Here is a 23,042-nt window from a genome sequence, read left to right as displayed (position 1 = left end):
TCCACATTACTATATTCTCCGCGTAATTTGTATTTTTGAAAAAGCGTACCGCAGTAGCCTGATAGTGCTTTAAATATCCAAGAAGAATGGATTCTACCGAGGATTCGAACGAACAATCTAGGACTACGGTGTTGACATTCGCACCTTCCATTACTCATGCAGAAGAAACTATGTCGATTTCGCAAATTATGGATTACAGGTGAATTCGCACCGTCAAGTTTTACAATGTTGGGAATCCAATTCACACTAAATCTTGAGGATAAATGTAGTTACAAATAGTTTTTTTTTATTTGTAGACTTTACTGGCTGCGAGATAAAGTCTCTAAATTTCTCGGTCTTAAAGACGGAGGTCCCTTATTCGATGCGCTAATAAATGTAAGTGAATTATTCTATATTGAATTAATGAATACAGAATTCGAGTTATCAATGACAAAATCTTGCATCTTGGTGTGACAGAGAAACGACAGATTCTTCGAAGACCAATTACTAACGTTTTTTATGACGAACTTATACGGTGTTATGGACCTGGACAAGAAAGTCATCTTCTTTTACAAGACGTATCACGAAGAGGTAGTACAAGAAGAGATCACAATCTGGGAAGAAAGTAAGTAGCATCATTTACTGTAATTTTGATTAACCTTAAGCCAAATCAGGAAACTAAGATTCGAGTATCGAAAAAAAAAATGCAACATCTCTTATAATCAATATTACGAAATATTTATCTTAAAAACAGGCCATCGTGCTAAGATTTCTGCAATCACGGTAATCAGTTCGCGAATGAAACCTCAACGGCTGACGAAAAGTGCGCCTGGTAAATGATGTGTTCTCGGTTTTCATAAGCCTGGCGTTAAAAATCTGCCCGTTGTATTTCTGCATGTAATAATTTGCATGATTATTTAAATATGCCAAAACATATTTACAGTACGAGCATGATAATGCCCTAGTTAGTCATGAGTTTTTAATAGCCAGATGCACGCTTTTTTTCGTACGTTTATGTAAAGTATTCTGGCTTACAGATGCGCTGTAAGCCTACTTGTGATAAATCCCTGCACAATGGAAAGTAAGAATTTGAATGTGTAATGAGAAATAAATAACCTTTTATCATTGTAGCGAAAGCAACAGACAAGTCTGTGGACGACGATAAATCTGCGGACAAAAAGGCTCCTAAAGAGAAGAAACTCAAAAAACGAAAGTTGCGGTCCAAGTCTGATTCAAAGATAGAGGAGAACAGTAGCGCTGGAATAAGTATTGCCGAGTCTACTGTCACAGCTTTTGAACAATCGACAAGTAGCGCTAACGAAGTCGATCATAGTGAAACAGAGTTATTAGACACAGTGCAATCATCAGAAGTCGCAGCTAATGCCGAACCTAAGGATGGAGAAAAAATCAAATCCCCCAGTCAGTGTCTCTTTATTTAAATTGCTACACAATTTGTTTTTATGATCTATGCAAGTCTCAAGTATGACGAACACGCGTATAGTGTCTGGTATTTAATGGTTGTAAAATCGAGTAGTTTGGTGTCAGCATTTATTCAAAGTCTTTTTTAATTTTTAAGTGGAATCTTCACTATTTGTTCCGCCGCCCGGTGAAGAGAACAAGTACGTTATGACGAAAGTAAGTGAACCGTATGAAAGAATAAAATAACTTAGGAGCGTTGTGAAATTTTAAAGGAATGATGATCACTGGCTTCTCAGTTAATTAAGCTGAATTAACACTGTATTATACGAATTTTATAATACGCTTTGATGAAACTCAACGACTAACATCTTACGAGCAGAAAATGGTGGAGAGGACACTCCAGATTCCGGAAATTCACTTAATCTTCGGCCAGCTGGATACTCAAAACGTCAAACTACAAGATAAAAATATAGTGTATTTTATGAGAACCATTGAGGATGCAGTGCCAGCGTTCGAAACTCTTGCTGAGTGTATGGCTGAAATGCCTGACTATATGGTTATGGGTTCGATGGGTGGTAGATTCCTGGCGAGCTTAGACAAACTTTTAGTTTACGTGAGTGAGAAACTGTGTAATGAGTTGCAAACCAAACGTATAAAACCATCCAGGTGATTCAAAGGATATGATTCTCCTTCTATGCAATAGGTTTTCACACCATTAGTCGAAAAACAATTCCGCGAACCTATGGTCCCATCGCCGCAGGAAATGGACGAGGAGCTTCATAAGGATCTCGAACCTACCAATACCCAGGCTGGTGAACTTGCACAAAAAACGCGAAGACTGAGCATGAAACCGACGGTAATTTTGAATTTTGTTCTCTCATTTCATCCGAAAAGGAGTTAGGTATAATGTTTGCAAGAAATTGAAGCATAAAAAATTCAGAGAAAAAAAAACTTGTATTAATTTTTCTTCGTGTAGACTTCGGCGACATCGAGACCATCGAATTTCCGTAGGATATCTGTCGCCATCTCAAAAGTAAAGTCTGATTCCGATAGCGTAAATACGTCTCAGAGGAGTTCTCGTTTCGACGATGGAGATTTAAGGTCCGAAAAGTCGACGGCATCTATTTCCAGTGCAACTCACAGTACAAAACCCAAGGAGATTCCAAGGGAAGAACCCAACAAAAAGGAGCTTTTGGCAGCCCTGGAACGTCTCACGCAAAGCGTGCAGTGGTTCGTTCATTACGATCATTTCTAAACTCATTTCGTTTAACATGCGCTAGATTTCCAAGTGGAAATACATTTGGGAAGATAGTCAGATGACAATCACAAACTTGCTCTGCATATTTAGTCACGGATGATAATTATTCTTACAAAGAGTGTCTTTCAACTAGGACAATTGAGCATACCGAAGGAGATATCTTACTGCAGATACCGAAGATAGCAGGCCTGACAGATCCCACGATAACTGACGCAATGTTCTGTAGTAATGCGGATGCAGTGACACAGCTAGAAGACGTAGTTATATCTTGGGAGCATCATATTAAGACGGTAATTTGACACTGGCATCGTTTTGAAAAATTCAATGAAATCTATCGAGCTGCTTTTGCCCGAATAGGTTATGAACAGTTTTACAAACAAAGTTCCACACGGAAACGGTCCCATGGCGGAGTATAATTACTGGCACGATCGAGAGAACGGACTTTCAATTCTCGTAGAACAACTGAAGACGCCGGTCGTCAAGCGGATATTTGTACTGCTCAATGAAGCAAAATCGCAGATACCTAGCGGATTTAATTATTACCGATCGGACTTGTTGAAACTTTTCCACGAAGCTTCGGATAATGTAAAATTTCTCTTCACTATAACCAGGCACTTCAAGGTGAGCAATTGTTACTTTATTTCATCGATAGAAGCTCTCCAATTAAACACGACGTTCTTTGTCAGACCATCGCGGAGTCGGACAACTTCAAATCCATCACCGATCAGATACCTTCTCTTATGGAGGGATTAAAGATGATGTGGATATTGTCGCGTTACTATTGCACCGAAGAGAAAATGTCTCCCTTATTTGAACGAATAGCTTGGCAGCTTTGTCAAAATGTCACAAAGCATTTGGCTGTAAAGAAATTGTTCAGGTAATAATCCAATCGTATTGTTGAGTAAAATGAGTTTGTGGAATTTTTTTTTTTTTTTTTTACTTTTATACCGTACATAAATTGCGAACTGGGCACATTTAAAATTTGTAATTTGTCCGATGCCGCACGTTTCAGACAACCAATACAGCAGGTCATGAAGAAAACGAACGAAGCCTACGACATGCTGAAACAGTGGAAAATCGCCTACATGAAGACGAGGCAATCTATCGAGTTATCTGGAAGGGGAGCTCGTTGGGAATTTGATAAAAACCGTCTGTTCAAAGAGACGGAGTACATTGCCAGCGTGTGCAAAGATTTGAACGAAGTCTGCGGTGTCTTGCAGGATTTTTATAACATATTCGGCGCTGAGTTGAAATCTATCATGAATAATCCTGAACAAATAGACGGTGTAATAAAGCGCGTGGATAAACTTGTAGTTCCGGTACAGCAAGCTGATTTTGACTTGTATACTGAATTCAACAAGGAGAATTGGGAGGTTTTAATGGCTTCGTTTTACGGGGAAGTTTCCTCCTTGGAAAATGAAGCTAAATTTTTTATCAATGACTGCTTCACCGTTCTCATATCAGCAGAAGACGCGATGGAAGCTCTTCTGAAGTTTAAAAATATGAAGACGCGAGATGCGATTCAGGCACAACTGCTAACAAAGTTTGACGTCGTGATGCAGCAGTTTACCAAAGAGATCACTGTAGTGGGTCAAACATTCAACAGAGGAAAACGAAACCCACCACTCCTCAGGTATCATCCACCTGTGGGCGGCGGAATATTTTGGGAACGGCAGCTTTTTCACCGTCTAAAAAGAGTCGTATTGAAATTTCAAAACGTCAAGGAACTCAAGAATAGTGAATTGAAAATTCTCGCCTTTGAAAAGTATCTAAACATCGCTAAGCAGATGAAGCTTTTCGAAGATACGAAGTACAGTCAATGGGTCGAAACGGCTGTCCCGATTGTTGAAAATACTTTGAAGAAAAGCGTTCTAACCATCGTACCTTGCGAACGACAGAACGGTGAGCGTCACAGCGTTTCTTCGTCGCACAAAAATCGATGCTAATTGCCATCACTCTCATGTACTAATCCTTTCCTAATACTTGTTGCCTTATCATAAACAAATACAGCTAATCAGAGTCTTAAGAAATTTCACGGAGCGATGCTTGTATCCCAAAAACAAGACACGGGTGCTAACACGCTTCGCCAACAAGGCACGTTCGAGTCTGGTCAAAGAAATGATGCGCATATATCGAAGCCGAGTATTGGTGGTAATCCATTGATCCTCCTTCACTTTCTCGATCAGTAATACGATCAAACATATTGCGAGCAATTTGCATTACAGTATTTATAATTTTTTATTATTTGCTTTAGCCGATCCAAATTTTTGATTTATCAATAGATCACCAGTATCTTCTTACTCAATCAGAAACAATTTTGATGTAGATGGAGATCCCCCATCTGGTCTGAAATCTAATGTGGCCGGTTCAAAGGGTGGGAAGCTTGTTCATGGACAAGCTATAACAATAGAATCATTGTCAATGATAAGTGAAAAACAAGCTGCAGCTGGTGGGGCATATTTAACTTGGAAGGAGATAATGCACAATTCGATTTTAGCGGATCTTCAGTGGAAATTTGATATAAATTTTAATCTAAAACTGTTCGACATCATTCGCGAGGTATTTGGAAACAATGAAAAAGGAACATCCATTGTGATAATTTTTCCACCTTCATACGATGAATCTTGGTTGTCAAATTTTCAGGCAATACTTCTGGAAAATTTAGGTTTTGAATTGCCAGCTGCGATAAGAAACGCTGGGGTTCAGAGAGATCGATTGAAACACGACATGGAAATAACAGAGCAAATGATCAATGAGTTTAATTCCATCATGGACAAGTTAAGCGCAACTGATGTAAGTGGATCAAAAATCTTTCGACTCGTATTTTTTCAATAAAGAATTCCTAACGCTATCGTAGATTCAAATGTTCAAAAACACTCTGCTGAATATCGAGCGTGCAATTCAACCGGGCTTAACTAGATTCAATTGGCATTCCCTGGGAATAGCCGAATATGCAAAAGGCTGCAAGCAATTGTTGAAGAGTCTGGTCTCTGTCGTTCAGCAAGTAAATCAGCTGAAGATCGATCTGCACAATCGCATTGCCAAAGATATAGAGTGTTACAATTTTTGCTCGTCCAGAGTTCAGCCGCTTGAAGAATCGGTGATTTTACCAGGATGTAAGGTATCAAGTGCTGCACACCTTTTTAATTCAAAATTTGTCCATGTGTCCGCACGATTGATTGTTCTAATCTGAATTATTGTTCCAGGTTTACTTTCTGGATATGGAAAGCGTACGCACAGAATTGTTCTGCTCGATGTTACAGGCTTACAATTCCATAGGACCGTTGCTTACGAAAATGGAAAGCTTAGTGCTGGGAACTAGTACTGGTATATCACCGAGCATGCAGCTTTATTATGAGCAATGCGAATACGATTTGTTTACATCTTTTATCACGTACGTAAAATGTGCATTTTATGTGTATTCCATCAGCTCTTCCTTCATGCCGTTATAGCGTGATATACCAAGCAAAGTACCCAATTATAAACTGCTTTAGATGCATCATTCGAAATCTTGAAGTTTTAAACAAAATTCTCAACGGGCAAACCGCAGTCTTTCAAGTCGACGCGGTATTGTCTACATCCGAAGTTGTTCTCCGCCCGTCTGCTGGAGAGGTTTATAACATCATATTACACGATGTAAAAGATTTGCTGGAAAGGATGAAAGCAATTCCTCGGTGGATGAGTGGCACTTGCCTCGAGTGTAAACCGTGTAAAATGATTAACTCAAACGAGTATGTAGTATTCAGTTTTTTCGAGGACATAATGTCTATTCAGGTGAGAGAAGTGTTTTATTACTTCGAGACCAAGTAGTAGAAAATTGAGACTTTCGTGTACTTATTATATCATCTGTAAATTTATCTCTAATGTCTTAGACTGCATAAACCTCAATTCAATTAACGTGCAAACATCATTTCAGATTGTTAACGACTTGATAATATCAGTTCAAGATACGGCCCACAGATTGTCCGTAGAACTTTATCGTTACGTGCAAAAGTGGAGAAAGTACGGAAATCTGTGGAGGTACGATAAAAGTCAAACCTGCGAAAAGTTTGCTGCAAAAAATCCGACGTTGTTACAATACGATGAAAAATTCACGTTTTATGGTGCGATTGTCGACGAGGTGGATGTAATGACACCGTATTATGATATCAACAGTATTCGGTTAGTGCACCTTCCGAAAAAACTGTTCAACGCTTCGCAAATAGGTTAATTCATATTAGTTTTACCTGTTACAGCGTTAACATTAAGCCACTTTGCGAGGGCATTCGAGAGCATGGCAAAGAGTGGAAACAAATTTTGGGGAACCATCTGATCGCCGAGACTCAGGCCCATATGAAAGAATTTAAGGACAAAATGGCAAGTCTTCGATATGACGTTGAGCTAGTAATCAATGGATTAGAACGTTTCAAGCTAGTAATGCAAACTATTGCCGACATTAAGAAAATGTCTGTTCAAGCTGAAGTACAGTATTTGGAGTATCAGGTATGTATTCATCCGTACGGTTTTCTCTATAATACCTAGATGGCTGCAAGATTTCACGCTTATCAAAATTGGGACTTTCCTTTTTAATCAGGAAAGATTCCGAACCTTGAGGATACATCAAATAGAATTTAACGAGGAAGATGAGGAGCTATCGTACAAACTGCAACAAGAATGGGAGTCCCTATACCTCGGGGCCCTGTACAGAGGAACTACATTGGAAACTACCAAGGATAGGTTCTGTGAAATGACCAAAGAAGAAATCCGTGATTTTGCTGCAGAGTTCGTCAAGTTTTCAGACGATTTTGAAACATACGGTCCCGGTAGTGTTGGCGATGACTTGGACACAGGCATGAAGAAAATGGACGTGAGAAAGCATCAACGAACTACTTACATGAGTCTAAAGTATGGTTAGAAACAAGTCAGTTGAAATTCATTGATTTACAATTTCACAGGAATACGGAAAACTTATCGATTTCATGGAAGCAAAGCGAGTTGATCTCGTCAACGCTGAAATCCTTTTTGACTTACCACCAGCTGATTACTCTCGATTCCTCAAAGTAAAAAAAGATTACGAGGGAATGGAAATGATTTACAAACTGTACAAGGCTCAAAAAATTATGCGTGACGTATGGGCCAAGACTCTTTGGGTTAATTTAAATCCACATCAACTTATCGACGGCGTGGATCAGTTTATGAAAGAATTTAGGCGAATGCCACGCGCAGTCAGGATGCTAAATGTTGGTCAGGCGCTTGACAATTTAATGAAAGGGTTCAAAAATTCTGTCCCACTTTTCGTTGAGTTGAAAAATGAGGCAATGAGGGAACGCCATTGGTTGGAACTTATGGAGAAAACTGGGAAATATTTTGACATGTCTCCAGACAGGTATTTGCCATCTATTCATAAACTTTGGATTAAATTTCAATACTGGCTAATTTCCACCTGAGACCTAGTTTGTACCTATACAAATTTTACTGCAGCAAATCAATCATGTGATCAGAAAGTTCTCATCTTAGGCGATGTTTACAGGTTTACTTTGGAAAATATGTTTGCCATGGATTTGGCAAAGTATCAGGATATCGCCGAAAGAATTGTGACAAATGCTGTGAAGGAGTTGGCTATCGAAAGAGGTGTAAAGGAAATTGTGGACGTATGGCGAACGATGGAATTTAACTTAGTGAGGCATTATATAGGTAAGCAGATAAATTCAATTCCAAATCCGAGGGGTACTCATTTGTATATTTATTATTAACAAATCTTCTAATTTGCAATGGTACGACTCAGGAAACGAAGATCGCGGGTTTATTTTGGGTCCATTGGACGAGCTTACCTTAGTTTTAGAGGACAATATGATGAACTTGCAAAGCATGTCAGCGTCTCAGTTCATTGGGCCGTTTTTGGGCATGGTACAAAAATGGGAAAAATCTATGGAAACAATTTCCGAAGTTGTTGAGGCTTGGCTAGACTTACAGCGAAAGTGGTTATACCTTGAAGGGATATTTGTTGGTGGTGACATCAGATTACAGCTTCCCGAAGAGGCAAGGAAGTTCGATGACATTGACAAAGCGTTCAGGCACGCCATGATAGACACTTCGAAGAGACTCAATGTTTTAGAATGTTGCATGATTCCAGGTAAGGGAGAAAATAACGTTTTCCTCTGCGCGGTTTATGTAATACGTCATTTTTCACATGTTAGGACGTAAGGAGGAATTTGAAGCGCTAAGTTTGGGTTTGGAAAAGTGTCAAAAATCATTGACCGAATATCTAAATAGTAAACGAGCTATTTTTCCGCGATTCAATTTCATCAGCGACGATGAGCTACTTGGTATACTAGGAAATAGCGATCCTTCAGCGATTCAAGAACACGTTGGAAAAATGTTCGACAACTTGGATAAGTTCAGGCTGACTGCCAATAATCAAGACAGAGTAATAGCGAGCGCTCTGATATCGGCTGAACGTGAAATAATGGAATTTAGAACGCCCGTTGCTGCCGAGGGCAAGATTGAGGAATGGATGGTTCTTGCACTTGCGGAAATGCGCAGGTCAAATAGGTATTTGACCAAAAAAGCTATATACAATTACGGAAAGGTGAGGCTTAACGATACCTGTGCCTGTGGTATTTCTTGATCACAGCCAGCTTATTGCCTTTGATCACACGTTACAGGTCAGAAGACCGAGAACAGAATGGATGCTGGATTTTCAGGGGATGATGATCCTTGCAGCAAATCAAATATGGTGGACCGCGGAAACTGAAAATGTATTCAAAAAGATCTTGATGGGCAAGAAGCGAGCGATGAAGGAGGTGAGGGCTGGAAAACTGCGATAAAATAATTCATATTCGTCCAATACAGTTCGACGATTAACTTTGATATTGATGAGTTGCAGTATTTGCATCAACTCAATCAGCAGCTGGATGAGGTTGTAAAATTGATGGGTGGCGACACTCTGACTAATAACGACAGAAAGAAATTAGACACGGTATTAACAATCGACGTCCATATCAGAGACATCATTGACAACTTCGTCCGTGACAGTATAATGGATGCGATGGAGTTCGAATGGGAAAGTCAATTGAGGTACAATTCATCTCGAGTGATAAAAAAGTTTCACTTTGCGCATAAATAATGAGAACACGTATCGTGTTTATTGTTGCCGAAAAATTGTTTCTCGTGCTTACAGGTTCTACTGGGTACACGATTTGGACAATTTATGGGTAAACCAATGTACAGGCACATTTGAATACGGCTATGAATATATGGGACTCAACGGAAGACTGGTTGTCACGCCGCTGACAGATAGAATTTATCTAACAATTACACAAGCATTATCTATGCAGCTTGGCGGAGCACCGGCAGGTTTGCGTACACGTGACTGATTTAGCAAATTAAAAAAAGCAGTTGATGATCTCATAGTGTATTTTTTTATAGATTGTGTTGCTGATATAACTCACACCTGCTTTGCTTCTAGGTCCCGCTGGAACGGGTAAAACAGAAACGACCAAGGATTTGGCCAAGGCTTTGGGTTTGATTTGTTTCGTAACGAATTGCGGCGAGGGAATGGATTACGTAGCCATTGGCAAGACTTTGGGTGGTCTAGCTCAGTGTGGCGCGTGGGGATGCTTCGACGAGTTTAACAGAATCGATATTTCCGTATTATCCGTCATCTCGACGCAATTGCAAACGATCCGATCAGCTTTGCAACTTAAAGTTCCTAAATTTATGGTCAGTACATTGGGCCGATTCTGAACCTGATTTATTTTACAAATATGCTGATGGTAATCAAAGATCCTGCGAGGCTTCGTCAACTCTCATGCAGTATATGAATTTTTCTTCCTACAGTTCGAAGGACAAGATATAGTATTGGATTCAAAAGTCGGAATATTCATTACCATGAATCCTGGATACGCGGGGCGAACTGAATTGCCGGAATCCATTAAGGCTTTATTCCGTCCCGTTGTCTGCATTGTCCCGGACAACGAAATGATATGTTTGATCAAACTCTTTTCTGCTGGTTTTTTGACTGCCAAAGTTCTAGCCAAGAAAATGACAGTGTTATACACACTGGCTCGTGAACAACTAAGCAAACAGACCCATTACGATTTTGGTCTTCGGGCTTTGAAGTCTGTACTCAATATGGCCGGGCAATTGAAAAGAACTTCTGACGACCTTTCGGAGGATGTTGTATTGATGAGAGCCCTCAGGGATATGAATTTGCCGAAATTTATTTTTGACGATGTCCCACTGTTCTTAGGTTTAATTAAAGACTTGTTTCCCGGCTTGGCTTGCCCGAGAGTAGGATATCCAGATTTCAACGAGGCTGTTGAAAAGACGCTCGTTGAACATGGATACATCCTATTACCAGATCAGGTAACATGGCCTTTGGATATCGATATCTCGACTCCAATCAATTATTTTTTACAATTTGCAAGTTATCGATTCAACAAACGGAATTACAGATCGACAAAGTCGTACAAATGTACGAAGTTATGATGACCAGACACTCCACTATGATCGTTGGTCCAACTGGAGGCGGAAAAACTGTCGTAATAAAAACGTTGTGCAGAGCACAAACATACCTCGACAAACCAACAAAATTGTACATACTTAATCCAAAGGTAGTTCCAAATTTCAAACACTGCAAGTAACAGCTACCCGTCAATGGATTCGAGTCGAGATGCATATATGATCAATCATTCGCAGGCGTGTACGGTTATCGAGCTCTATGGGATCTTAGACCCTCTGACAAGAGATTGGACAGACGGTCTGCTTAGTAATATTTTTCGCGAAATTAACAAGCCATTGGATTCGGATAAAGACGAGCGGAAGTATATATTATTCGATGGAGACGTGGATGCTCTCTGGATCGAAAATATGAACTCTGTAATGGATGATAACAAAATATTGACTTTGGCGAATCAAGAGAGAATAAAGTTGCAAAACCACTCTGCCTTGCTGTTTGAGGTATTGCACGATAATGGTCCATAATTTTGAAAAAGATTCGGCCGTCAATCAAATTCCAATGGCATTCACGCTACTCCCTACTTTTAAGGTGGGAGATTTGCAGTATGCGTCACCAGCTACGGTATCGAGAGCTGGAATGGTATATGTGGATCCTAAGAATTTAGGATATCAGCCGTACATGGATAAATGGATAAACTTGAGAAACCAATCCGAGCGAGAATTCTTCGCCGCCATGTGTGAAAAATATGTTCACGGGTCACTCAGGCTTATATTAGATGGAATAATCGACATGCAACAAGTTGTCCCTCTGAAGATGATCATACCTCAAACCAGGCTCAATATGGTAAGCGGCAAAAGCCTTCGTCACGGTCATTCGCGTAATTGGTTATAACGGCACAAACTTTTCGATTTTTTCTTAATTCTAATATCGTTTAGGTGACGCAATTGTGTTATATGGTGGACGGCTTGGCTCCTACTAAAGAAGAAGATGAGTTTTCTTTGAAACCACCCGTGGAATCATCAAACGCTGAAGAGGAAGAGGAACGAGCTGCTCACTTGGCACACCGAGATGAGTTATTGGAGGCAATTTACATTCAGTCATGTTACTGTTCATTTGGTGCTTCGTTAATCGCTGAAAGTAGGCTGGTTTACGATGAATACATGAAAAAAATATCAGGGATGATGCTGACCGACGACACACCCGAGAAACCGGCCACTTGCCGTAAGACTGGAACAATTTTCTTTTTGTTTCATGCAACGCCACTTGCGTTTTGGCTCACGGATTCCTTTGCACAGGGTACATACCTGCATTCTACCGTTCCCTGTTCGAATACGTACTGGACACTGAAAATCGTATTTGGAAACCGTGGAAATGGCTCGTACCTGGTTACATTCACGACAGGCAAAAGAATTTCAGTGAGATATTAGTTCCAACGATTGATACTCTGAGAACGACGTGGTTTGTTAAGTTGATGAACGGCCTGAAAAGACCCGTCGTTTTAGTCGGGGAAACTGGCACTTCGAAAACTGCTATAATACAAGAATTTTTGAGGGGATTAGATACTGATAAATTCGTAAGTTGGGTGTAATAAAATAGCCGGAAGCTTATACTTTGCTTCTTACAATCTCAGTTAGTATTTCTTTTCCACTTGTAAACTTTTCAACAGAATCAATTATTGATCAACTTTTCATCGCGAACTACTTCAATGGACGTACAAAGAATCATAGAATCCGCTGTGGAAAAGCGCACTAAAGACGTATATGGGCCTCCACCGGGAAAAAAATTAATCGTCTTTATCGATGATATGAACATGCCTTTAGTCGATACGTACGGGACTCAGCAGCCTATTGCTCTTCTCAAGCTCTTGTTCGAAAGAGGTGGACTTTACGATCGTGGAAAAGATCTCAATTGGAAGGTTCTCAGAGATATATGTATGTACACGTGTGTGGCGATCATTACATTTACGCTTAATTAATGTTCGTCAACTTCACCAATGCAATTTCTAGGCTACTTAGCCGCCATGGGAAAAGCGGGTGGTGGTCGAAACGAAGTTGATCCACGATTCATCTCGATGTTTTCGGTTTACAACGTAACGTTCCCATCCGATGCGACTCTGACTCATATTTATTCGAGCATCTTGAACGGACACTTGGAAATATTCCCCGAGGAAGTCAAAGCAACAGGAAACACGTTAATCGATATTACATTGAATCTCTACCGGGTAACATGAGCCACAAATTAATCATCTCTCGTACCGCGTCCACTGACTGACCGGAATGATGCTAATTTTCAGATGGTCATCATAGAATTACCACCGACACCATCGAAATTTCACTACATCTTCAACCTACGTGACTTATCTAGAATTGTTTCTGGGTTGTTATTGACTCATCCAACGCTGTACACCTCTGCGACGCATTTCGTTAGAGTTTGGAGAAACGAATTCTACAGGGTTATTTGCGATCGATTGATCAATGCGGCGGTAAGACTACCTCAATATTTGGATTCCATGGGTAACCAATATTCGAAAAAGTGATGACGTTTGTTTGTCTATTCATAAGGATCAAGAGTTGATGCGTGATCATATTGAATCAGAAATTAGGGCGAGGTTCGAAGAAGCACCGGACGTGATTGACTACGCTTTACGAGATCCACTTTTATTCGGCGATTATAGAAATGCCTGCAACGAAGACGAGCCCAGACACTACGAAGATTTACTCGATTACGAAGCGATATACAGTCTTTTCATGGAGGTAGTATTTAATTATTAGATCATTACGGGAGCTCCAATATCGAACTGGGTCATAAAAACAAACTCTGTATTGTGTTGCTTTATAGATACTGGAAGATTACAATTCGCAAAAAATGCCGATCCGCATGGTTCTGTTTAATGATGCCCTAGAGCACCTAACTCGAGTGCATCGAGCCTTGCGGATGCATCGAGGTCACGTTTTAGTAATCGGAATTGGCGGAAGTGGAAAGCAAAGTATAATTCGGCTGGCGTCGTTCGCTGCTGGTTGTGAAATATTCGAAATCACGTTAAACCGTGGATATAACGAGACAAGTTTTCGAGAGGACATGAAGAGGATGTACAACATAGCAGGAGTTGAAAATAAAAAAGTGGTGTTTTTGTTCACTGCCCAACACGTGGCAGATGAGAGCTTTTTAGAACTGGTGAATAACATTTTAATGACAGGAGTTGTCCCTGCTCTGTTCACTGACGAGGAAAAAGATGCTATCGTCAACACCTGTAGGAATGTAGCCAACGAAGCTGGATACAGTATAACCAGGTGAATCCAGTCGAATCCCTCAACTACGACCCCGACGACAACATTTAATGATAACTACGATACTTTCATTCCGACAGGGAATCCGTGTGGTCATATTTTATTTCCACGAGCATAGCGAATTTGCGGTTGGCCTTGTCGATGAGTCCAGCTGGGGATGTTCTTCGTGGACGCTGCAGGAGTTATCCTGGACTCGTCAACAGCACAACCATAGATTGGCTGTTTCCTTGGCCCGAACAGGCCTTGTATGCCGTGGCCAATGTGGTTCTCAGAGACGTGAGTCATAACGGACTCGCTTGTGATGCGGAAGTATTGAAAGTTAATTATTTTTTTAGAATCCAAAAATTCCCGAAACCTACAGAGACTTGATCGTGCAACATGTCGTACACGTTCACATGTCAATTGGACAATATACCGCCGAATTTCTGACCAAACTGAGAAGAAGGAATTACGTTACGCCAAAACATTACCTCGACTTTATCAATACGTACTTGAATTTGTTGGGTGAAAAGAAGGAGTACATTATGGGTCAATGCAACCGTTTATCTGGAGGTAAGATTTGAGTAATCTCAAGAGAGTCTGTTAATGTTGAAGTCTGAGCGTTTATTAGTACGTAGTCATTAATTATTTACAGGACTGACTAAGATCGCCGAAGCTTCTGAAACGTTGGCGTCTTTGAACGCAATTCTTGCTGTGCAACGTGTAAAAGTTGCGGAGCAAACGAGAAATTGTGAGCAACTATTGTCGTCGATTGGTGAAAGTACCGATATAGCGATGGTAAAGAAGAGTTTAGGGATAGAAAAGCGAGCAGAAATCGAGGAGCAGAATAAACTTATTGCCAAGGAAACTGCGGAGGCAAAAGAAGTTTTAAGCGAGGCTCAGCCAGTTTTGGAGGCTGCAAGATTAGCGCTAGCGGATTTAGATAAATCAGATATCACTGAAATCAGGTGAGTGGGTTTCAAGCTCTTCACCTGTATTTACATATTGTTGAATTAATCGATCAGAATCAATTTCCTTTGACCAGATCATTCGCAACGCCTCCAGAACCCGTGCAAGTCGTTTGTGAAGCCGTTGCAATAATTAGAGGAGTTAAGGAGATTTCGTGGAAAGGTGCTAAAGGAATGATGAGCGATCCCAGTTTCCTGCGAATTCTGCAGGAAATGAATTGTGACTTGATTACGGCGAAGCAGCAGCAGCTGGTCAAGCAACACCTTAAGAAGTCGAATAAAATGGAGCAGATGAAAACCATCAGCAAAGCTGGTTACGGTCTGTACAAATTTGTCATCGCTGTGTTGGACTATTGTGCCATATTCAAAGAGGTTCGTATACCCCGAATTCAAGCGACGACTGTCATGAATCTGATCGAAAACTGTAATTGTAAAATATTTTTAAAAAATTACAGGTAAAACCTAAGATCGACAAAGTCCAAATGTTGGAAGCGGAAGCGGAAAAGGCGCGAAAAGCCTTAGAAAAAGAGGAGAAGGAATTGAAGCGAATAGAAAAGCAATTGGAAGAATTAAATGCAAAGTACGATGTTGCAATGGTGGAAAGACAAAGGCTCCAAGAAGAAACGGATATCCTCCAGAGACGGCTGCTTGCGGCTGACAAATTAATTAGCGGATTGTCTTCTGAAAATGTCAGGTGGCAAAGAGACCTGGAAAATTTACGCGACGAGTTAGAAAAAATTATTGGCAACTGTCTTCTCTCAGCCAGTTTCCTCTCGTACAGTGGGCCATTCTCTTTCGAGTTCAGAATGCAGATGGTATACAAGGATTGGCAGGGCAGTATCTTAGAAAAAGATATACCCTTAACGCAACCGTACAAAATAGACTCACAACTGAGCAACGACGTCGAGATCAGTAGGTACGTTACTATTCCTTAGAAGGCAAATTGAAAGGGAATTTATGTTTGGGAGAACTATCTTGTAATAACGACACGTTGTGCAATGATCATTTCGGTACTTCAGTTGGAATTCGCAAGGACTTCCTCCAGATGAACTGTCCGTTCAGAATGGCATACTCACAACGCGGGCATCCAGATTCCCGCTTTGCATAGATCCCCAACAGCAAGCGCTAAACTGGGTAAAAAAGAAGGAGGGGAAGAACAATTTGAAAATAGTTACGTTCAACGATGCAGACTTCATCAAGCAAGTTGAAATGGCCATCATGTACGGATTTCCAATTTTGTTCCAAGACGTAGACTACATAGATCCGGTCCTCGACAACGTGCTAATGAAGAATATAAGAAGTAATATTTGTTGAATCGTGATCTGCAGAAACCCATTTATACATCCACCGTACAACAATTGATTTTTCTTCCAGATGTACAAGGGCGAACCTTCATCGAACTCGGAGACAAGGAAGTAGACTATGATCCCAGGTTTAGACTGTATTTAACAACGAAAATTCCTAACCCGATGTTAAATCCAGCTATCTATGCGAAAGCTATGGTCATCAACTACATGGTGACTTTGTCGGTGAGTGCAGATACAAGCAGTAAACTTGAAAGAGATTATAGAGAACTTTTGTAAATTGTCGTCATTTTAAACAGGGTCTGGAAGATCAGCTGCTTTCCGTGGTCGTAAGGACCGAGCGCCCCGACATCGAGGAACAACGAGAAACGCTGATTGCAGAAACCAGTGAGAATAAAAATCTCCTGCAGCAATTAGAAGACAGTTTGTTGCGGGAAATTGCTACCAACCAGGGTAACATGCTGGACAATATGGACCTCGTCCAGACATTAGAGAACACAAAATCCAGCGCTGGCGAAGTGATGGCGAAGTTACTTTTGGCGGAGTTGACGACTGTCGATATCAACAAACTGCGGGAAGGATATCGTCCAGTTGCTAAAAGAGGCGCAATTCTATTCTTCGTCCTTGCAGATATGGCGGCTGTCAATTCCATGTATCAATATTCGCTGATCAGTTACTTAGAAGTGTTCATACATTCGTTGAAGAAAGCTATTCCTGATCCTACGCTCGCCAAACGGCTGAAAAATATCATCATTATGCTAACAAAAAATGTTTACGAATATGGATGCGTGGGAATATTTGAAAAGCACAAATTGTTGTACTCTTTTCAAATCACCACGCGTATACAGCAAAGCATCGACAAGATCAGTCAAACGGAACTTGATTTCTTCATCAAGGGTAACGTGGCCTTGGAAAAGTCTCCCGTACCAAATCCGGCCAAGTGGTTACCAGCCTCCGGTTGGGAGGATGTTCTCAAGCTCGCAGCTGATTTTCCCGAAGTGTTTGGAGACGCACCAAAACAAATTACGACTAGAACCAGCGAATGGAAGCAGGTAATTAACGTCCATGGAGGAATGCAACGATTGAGACCCAATACGAATCATCCATCGGTATTTTCATTCTCATTCTTCGGTCCACAGTGGTATGATTCGGATAACCCGGAATCTATGGAATTTCCATGTGGATATTCGTCGACCTTGAGACCATTTGAAAAGCTTATGTTCATTCGCTGCTTCCGCATAGATCGGGTTTTTCGCGCTGTTATCAATTACATCAGCGAAATTATGGGCGAGGAGTATATAACACCACCGAATGTCAGTTTCGATCGCATATTTGAGCAAAGCACAGCCACCATGCCCGTTGTGTTTATCCTAAGCCCTGGATCCGATCCTACCTCGGAGTTAATGAAACTAGCCGAAAAGTATGGCTGTGGTGGTGGCAAATTTAGGTACTTGTCGCTTGGACAAGGACAGGAAAAGGTTTGTTTAACTTTGATAATTAAATTACATTACTTCTGGCTACTAAGGCATGAATGATTAAATTCGAAATTTAACCGTGAGGCAATTAGGAATGATACGAGCTCAGTGACACTTCTTTTCAGAGTGCAGTAGAGTTTTTGCAAACTGCTGTGGCGAGAGGACAGTGGTTAATGCTACAGAACTGCCACTTACTTCTTAGCTTTATGAGGGATTTGGAAAAACACTTAGAAAATATCCGTAAGCCGCATCCAGACTTTCGACTTTGGCTTACCACAGATCCAACACCGGGTTTCCCGATTGGAATTTTACAACAGTCACTCAAAGGTAAGCAATTATGTATAGTTACAGGATTTTTCTTTGCGAAACTGGTAAGCATTCGTCAGCCGAAATTGTAACTTCCCCTTTGGTGAATGTATAATTCTGTATAATTTCGGAGCATCTAGCAAGCTTAAGAAGTCATTCAACGTTTCAGTTGTTACCGAACCGCCCAATGGCTTGAAGCTGAACCTACGGAATACATATTTGAAAATGCATCATCACGCCCTGGATGTGTGTGGCCATCATATCTACAAAGAGCTGATTTACGTACTAGCGTTCTTTCATGCTGTAGTTCAGGTGAATTGAATACTTTTACCAGTAGCCGATTGTTCAAGAAATGCTACTTTGACTCTAGGATTGATATAGCAAACCGAAAGGGTATATAATTTGGGTATATTAATTATTAGTTTATTTTCCAGGAAAGACGAAAATATGACAAAATAGGCTGGAACATAAATTACGATTTCAACGAGTCGGATTTCAACGTGTGCACAATCATACTGGATACTTATTTGAGCAAAGTATTAAGTAAGAAGGAGAGCAGAATACCGTGGAACAGTTTGAAGTATTTAATTGGCGAGGTTTGTATTTAATGAATATAACAGAGCGTTGATTGACATTGTAATTTCGCATGCTTCAACTTATGAACTAACTTTACAATCACGATTAGGTGATGTACGGAGGCAGAGTAATCGATCATTACGATCGGCGGGTCGTGAAGATCTACATGGACGAATACTTCGGTGACTTTTTATTCGACACATTTCAACCGTTTCACTTTTACCATGATAGCGAAGTTGATTACGTGATACCCTCCAAAGGCGACAAGGATCATTACTTGGATTTTATCGAAGAATTACCGTTGGTCAATTCACCGGAAGTGTTTGGGTTACATCCAAATGCTGAAATCGGATATTTCACGCAAGCTACCAGAGATATGTGGAGAAATTTAATCGAATTGCAGCCGCAAACAGGTAATTAGACCCAAAAGCTGTTATTTTTTAATATCGTTGTGAGTTTATGGAAGAGAATAAGTTTTATCTAAAAAATAAGATCACGGGATACGAGTTTTAATGCGATTTTCAATCCTATTCTGCGATCCACTTACAGCCTGCTTGGTAAAAACGTGTAAGTCTGTTAAGTACATTCGCATGACATTTTTTTAGCAATTTATCAAAGCTTACATTTTGTTCTACACAATATTTTAAATTTTTGGATCATTCACAGCTGAAAGTAGTACTGGCATCAGTAGGGACGATTTCATCGATAATGTGGCTAAGGATATTCTCGTAAAAATGCCGCCAGAGTATGATATGATAAAAGTGAAACGAAACTTCGGTTTGGCCATAACTCCGACTGCAATAGTACTATTCCAGGAACTTGAAAGATTCAATAAGTTGATAAGAATGATGACAACAACGCTGACTCAGCTCAGAAAGGTGATTTTAACGTCGCTTTTCAGACATGCATGTAAACCCAAAGCGCAATACTTCCCAAACTACTCTTAAATCTCGTTTTCAGGCTATTGCCGGTGAAATCGGTATGGATGCAGTACTGGACAGTGTTTCCATTGCACTTTTCAATGGGTTACTACCAGTAGAATGGACGAGGCTGGCACCAGCGACAAATAAAAATTTAGCTGGATGGATGGATCATTTCGAAAAGAGAATGTCGCAGTACAGTACATGGGTAAGATGTGTGCTTGTTTGAAATTCATCCTTGCCTTGCAGTCGTGTTTAGATTTTCAATTAAGTCCAACCATTCCTTGGACTCAAAGCTACACTGATCTGACTTTACCACATCGTCGTTCAGGCTGGCTGCAACGAACCAGTTGTTATCTGGCTGGCAGGTTTGCACATCCCCGAAACATACCTGGCAGCTTTAGTGCAAATGGCATGTCGGAAAAACGCTTGGCCATTAGATCGGTCTCTAACTTATACAGCAGTTTCAAACTTTCGAGATGCTGCTGAAGTGGAGGAGAGACCAGATCAGGTCAGATCATTCATTAAGCGTACTGTATTACACTAATTGGATTATTCCCAATCTTCATCGCTAACGACTTATCTTCAGGGTTGCTATGTGCAAGGGTTGTATCTAGAAGGTGCGTGCTGGGACTCAGAAGGGCATTGCTTAAAACGTTCACATCCGAAAGTACTAATCGAAGAACTGCCAGTGCTCACTGTGATACCAATAGAGGCTCATCGATTGAAATTACAGGTAAATTCCTCTAAATATGTGTAATTGAGTAACAACTATGCGTTTTTGACCATGTGGGCAAAGTGATAACGCATTATCCATACGCATTTGAACAAAAAAATGAGAAATCAAATCATCATTGAATATTTGTTTCACTTAGAACACGTTGAAAACGCCAGTATACACGACGTCGAACAGACGCAATGCTATGGGTGTTGGTTTGGTCTTTGAAGCAGACCTGGCAACTACAGAGCATATTTCACATTGGGTACTGCAGGGTGTATGTCTACTGCTGAACTCAGATTGACAATCTCGTGATTAAGTTTTCTTTAGAGGAGTTCGTCTGTACATATGCAAATATTAAATCTCAGAGACGGAGAGAATTTATTTTTACCTAAATGCATGTGGGAAATGTATCGCATGAATCTTTTACATGTAAGTATCCGTTCCATTTAAGCCGCAAGAAGAAATGCCGCACATACTTGCTTAGAATCAGTAAGTCATAATATTCTTTATACAGTTTTCGAATCTGTGTTATTAACTGAGCACAAAGTTTTATGCTTTTTTCGTTTTCAAGTACTGCAAACTAATCAACTCGAATTTGTTGATTTTCCTCACTTCGTAGTCAATATAAGGATAATGTAACATTGAACAAGTGATTACACAACATTACTGCAAACAACTGACTTTCATTGTCATCTTTTATCTCAGGAAAAAAAAGTAGGGGTATTTTTTTTTCTTGATTTATTCGCTAAAAGATTTATGTTTTATTTGAGGTAAACAAAGATTGTAAAACGAACTGTCTACAAAATCTGTCAAAGACTGCCATTTCACCCAGCCATCATTGGCTAACTGCTCAGCGTTTTTAGCTTTGCCCACAAAGTGCGGGTCTACTATGAGCAAACTTATCTCCTTCGCACTGTAATGTATACCCATAATTCCCTTACTAGAGCAATCTCTATCCCCACCCATCATTATTGGACTGCCAAATTCTATGAAGTGTTGTTTTATAGCATCCGAATACTTCTTTAAATCTTTACCACTAGGTACATGTATAATTTTACTGGGAACTCCGTAACGCTGGTCGATGACGAGGCAGACCTTGAAATAAAATGAAGAAGAGACTAAATGAGAACATGCGGGGAAATACACGGAAATGTACAGTATTAGAATTTTCAAGAGAGTGGTAGCTTTATCAGAAAAAATTTGTTCTCACTTCAAAACTGCCGATCCAGTCTCGTGAGCCAAGAAAAAAGCTCTCCTTGTCTTCTAGACTAATAAGAATCTCTTGGATTTCCCTCAAACTAGGGACAGGCCTAGCAGTTTCCAAATTCTTTACAATCCACGAGATGATAGTTTGCAGAGTTCTGTATCCGCAGCCCCATCCCTGAATAATAATAATAATTTTATTAAGTTACATTAATTCAATGTTACGCTACTTTTATGAGGATTCATGCTTCGCCAAGCGTAGCAATCTCTGCTAACCAGACTGTTTCAGTCAGGTCTTGGAACTCCAGGAAGAAATATTAGTGCAGTGGAGTTCAGTTGAGAAAAATACTTCTCATATATTTAGATATTTCGTAAATGGACTATAAATCTGTAGCTCAAGACTAACAATAACTTTTTCCCTTGTTTACAATTGTATTACGCGGGCAGATATGAAAAACGTACTTTTTGTGCATATTTCACATAATATTTAACAACTTTTGAGATCATGTATGACTACGCGACAGATTCAAACATCTAAATTTTATTCACGATATTAAAAATTTATTCGGAACATACGCAGTAAAGATTTTAAGTCGCACAGGGAATTGCGAGACCAAGATTCAATGTAAGTAAAAATCTGGTTATTTAACGTAATTGTACATCAATAATAATTGATGTAAGATATAATTGTATAATGAAGTAATGCAGATAATGAGTTTCAGTGATTAAATAATATTTAACAGTGCCATTAACCGTAGTGTAAGTTTCTAAAATATGTACACACGATCCCATTGGTCGTTTCAGATGAAATTACCCAATAGCGTGTCGGGTATTTGTTAACGTTTGCAATGTTGGAAGCTTTGGCTAGAAGTATTCGAGTAAACATAGGGGAATCAGAAACTCACGATTGTACCGCGTTCGAGAATGTTATTGAATAATAGTGTATCACGAGTAACTCGTGTGCAAAAACTTGATTAAATATGTTTACCCTGTCGTTTACGCCATCGCAGCCGTAATGCCAGTACTCGTATTCGCTTGTGACAAAAAAACTTTCACCGTTCGCCGGTTGTGACAAACCTAAATGCACGTTTTTCAACAAATGGTTCGAATAATCGCTAGCCATTTCAATTATTGCGAATGGTACACGCGAGATCAGCGGTAAAATGTGAAATAATTGCCTGTTATCTCTCTGAGTAATTTGAAAACC

At 40.1% G+C, this 23,042-nt stretch overlaps 3 protein-coding genes across 4 annotated transcripts; 2 read left to right on the top strand and 1 right to left on the bottom strand.

Annotated features, from left to right (window-relative positions):
- Positions 1-86: 86 nt before the first annotated feature.
- On the top strand, positions 87-5,357 carry LOC124224817 (dynein axonemal heavy chain 10-like). Its single transcript, XM_046637021.2, has 14 exons — positions 87-199; positions 297-375; positions 457-604; positions 734-811; positions 1,111-1,398; positions 1,556-1,614; positions 1,778-2,011; positions 2,102-2,254; positions 2,375-2,628; positions 2,790-2,946; positions 3,014-3,277; positions 3,343-3,533; positions 3,669-4,558; positions 5,300-5,357. Exons 1-14 carry the CDS (start codon positions 87-89, stop codon positions 5,326-5,328), a joined length of 2,937 nt encoding a protein of 978 aa, XP_046492977.2. The 3' UTR covers positions 5,329-5,357.
- Positions 5,358-5,680: 323 nt separating this feature from the next.
- On the top strand, positions 5,681-21,865 carry Dhc98D (Dynein heavy chain at 89D). The gene is made up of 43 exons (XM_069133822.1): positions 5,681-5,777; positions 5,863-6,050; positions 6,151-6,430; positions 6,573-6,817; positions 6,892-7,138; positions 7,230-7,502; positions 7,591-8,021; positions 8,166-8,329; positions 8,421-8,768; positions 8,833-9,224; positions 9,301-9,438; positions 9,522-9,712; positions 9,816-9,991; positions 10,104-10,357; positions 10,475-11,002; positions 11,092-11,250; positions 11,336-11,596; positions 11,685-11,939; positions 12,032-12,317; positions 12,392-12,669; positions 12,763-13,027; positions 13,103-13,317; positions 13,390-13,578; positions 13,658-13,849; positions 13,935-14,386; positions 14,464-14,659; positions 14,719-14,935; positions 15,018-15,330; positions 15,408-15,702; positions 15,786-16,246; positions 16,350-16,630; positions 16,705-16,859; positions 16,934-17,686; positions 17,774-18,112; positions 18,235-18,436; positions 18,585-18,727; positions 18,850-19,011; positions 19,101-19,404; positions 19,658-19,869; positions 19,952-20,119; positions 20,243-20,422; positions 20,501-20,647; positions 20,787-21,865. The coding sequence occupies exons 2-43, from the start codon at positions 5,878-5,880 to the stop codon at positions 20,931-20,933; spliced, it is 11,067 nt and encodes a 3,688-aa protein (XP_068989923.1). The 5' UTR covers positions 5,681-5,777; positions 5,863-5,877; the 3' UTR covers positions 20,934-21,865.
- Positions 21,245-22,958, bottom strand: Ufsp1 (UFM1 specific peptidase 1). 2 transcript variants are annotated; one of them, XM_046611385.2, is made up of 3 exons: positions 22,824-22,958; positions 21,843-22,013; positions 21,245-21,727 (listed from the first exon to the last, which is right to left on the bottom strand). In XM_046611385.2, the coding sequence occupies exons 1-3, from the start codon at positions 22,956-22,958 to the stop codon at positions 21,371-21,373; spliced, it is 663 nt and encodes a 220-aa protein (XP_046467341.1). In that variant the 3' UTR covers positions 21,245-21,370. The 2 variants fall into 2 exon arrangements, with proteins under 2 accessions (XP_046467341.1, XP_046467349.1); XM_046611393.2 differs by lacking the exon at positions 22,824-22,958 and adding an exon at positions 22,298-22,383.
- Between the last annotated feature and the right edge of the window lie 84 nt (positions 22,959-23,042).

This window comes from Neodiprion pinetum, chromosome 1, assembly GCF_021155775.2.
Source record: "Neodiprion pinetum isolate iyNeoPine1 chromosome 1, iyNeoPine1.2, whole genome shotgun sequence".
NCBI classification, from domain to species: domain Eukaryota; kingdom Metazoa; phylum Arthropoda; class Insecta; order Hymenoptera; family Diprionidae; genus Neodiprion; species Neodiprion pinetum.
The sequence above is the reverse complement of the archived record's forward strand: the minus strand, read 5'-3'. Positions and strand labels throughout refer to the sequence as shown.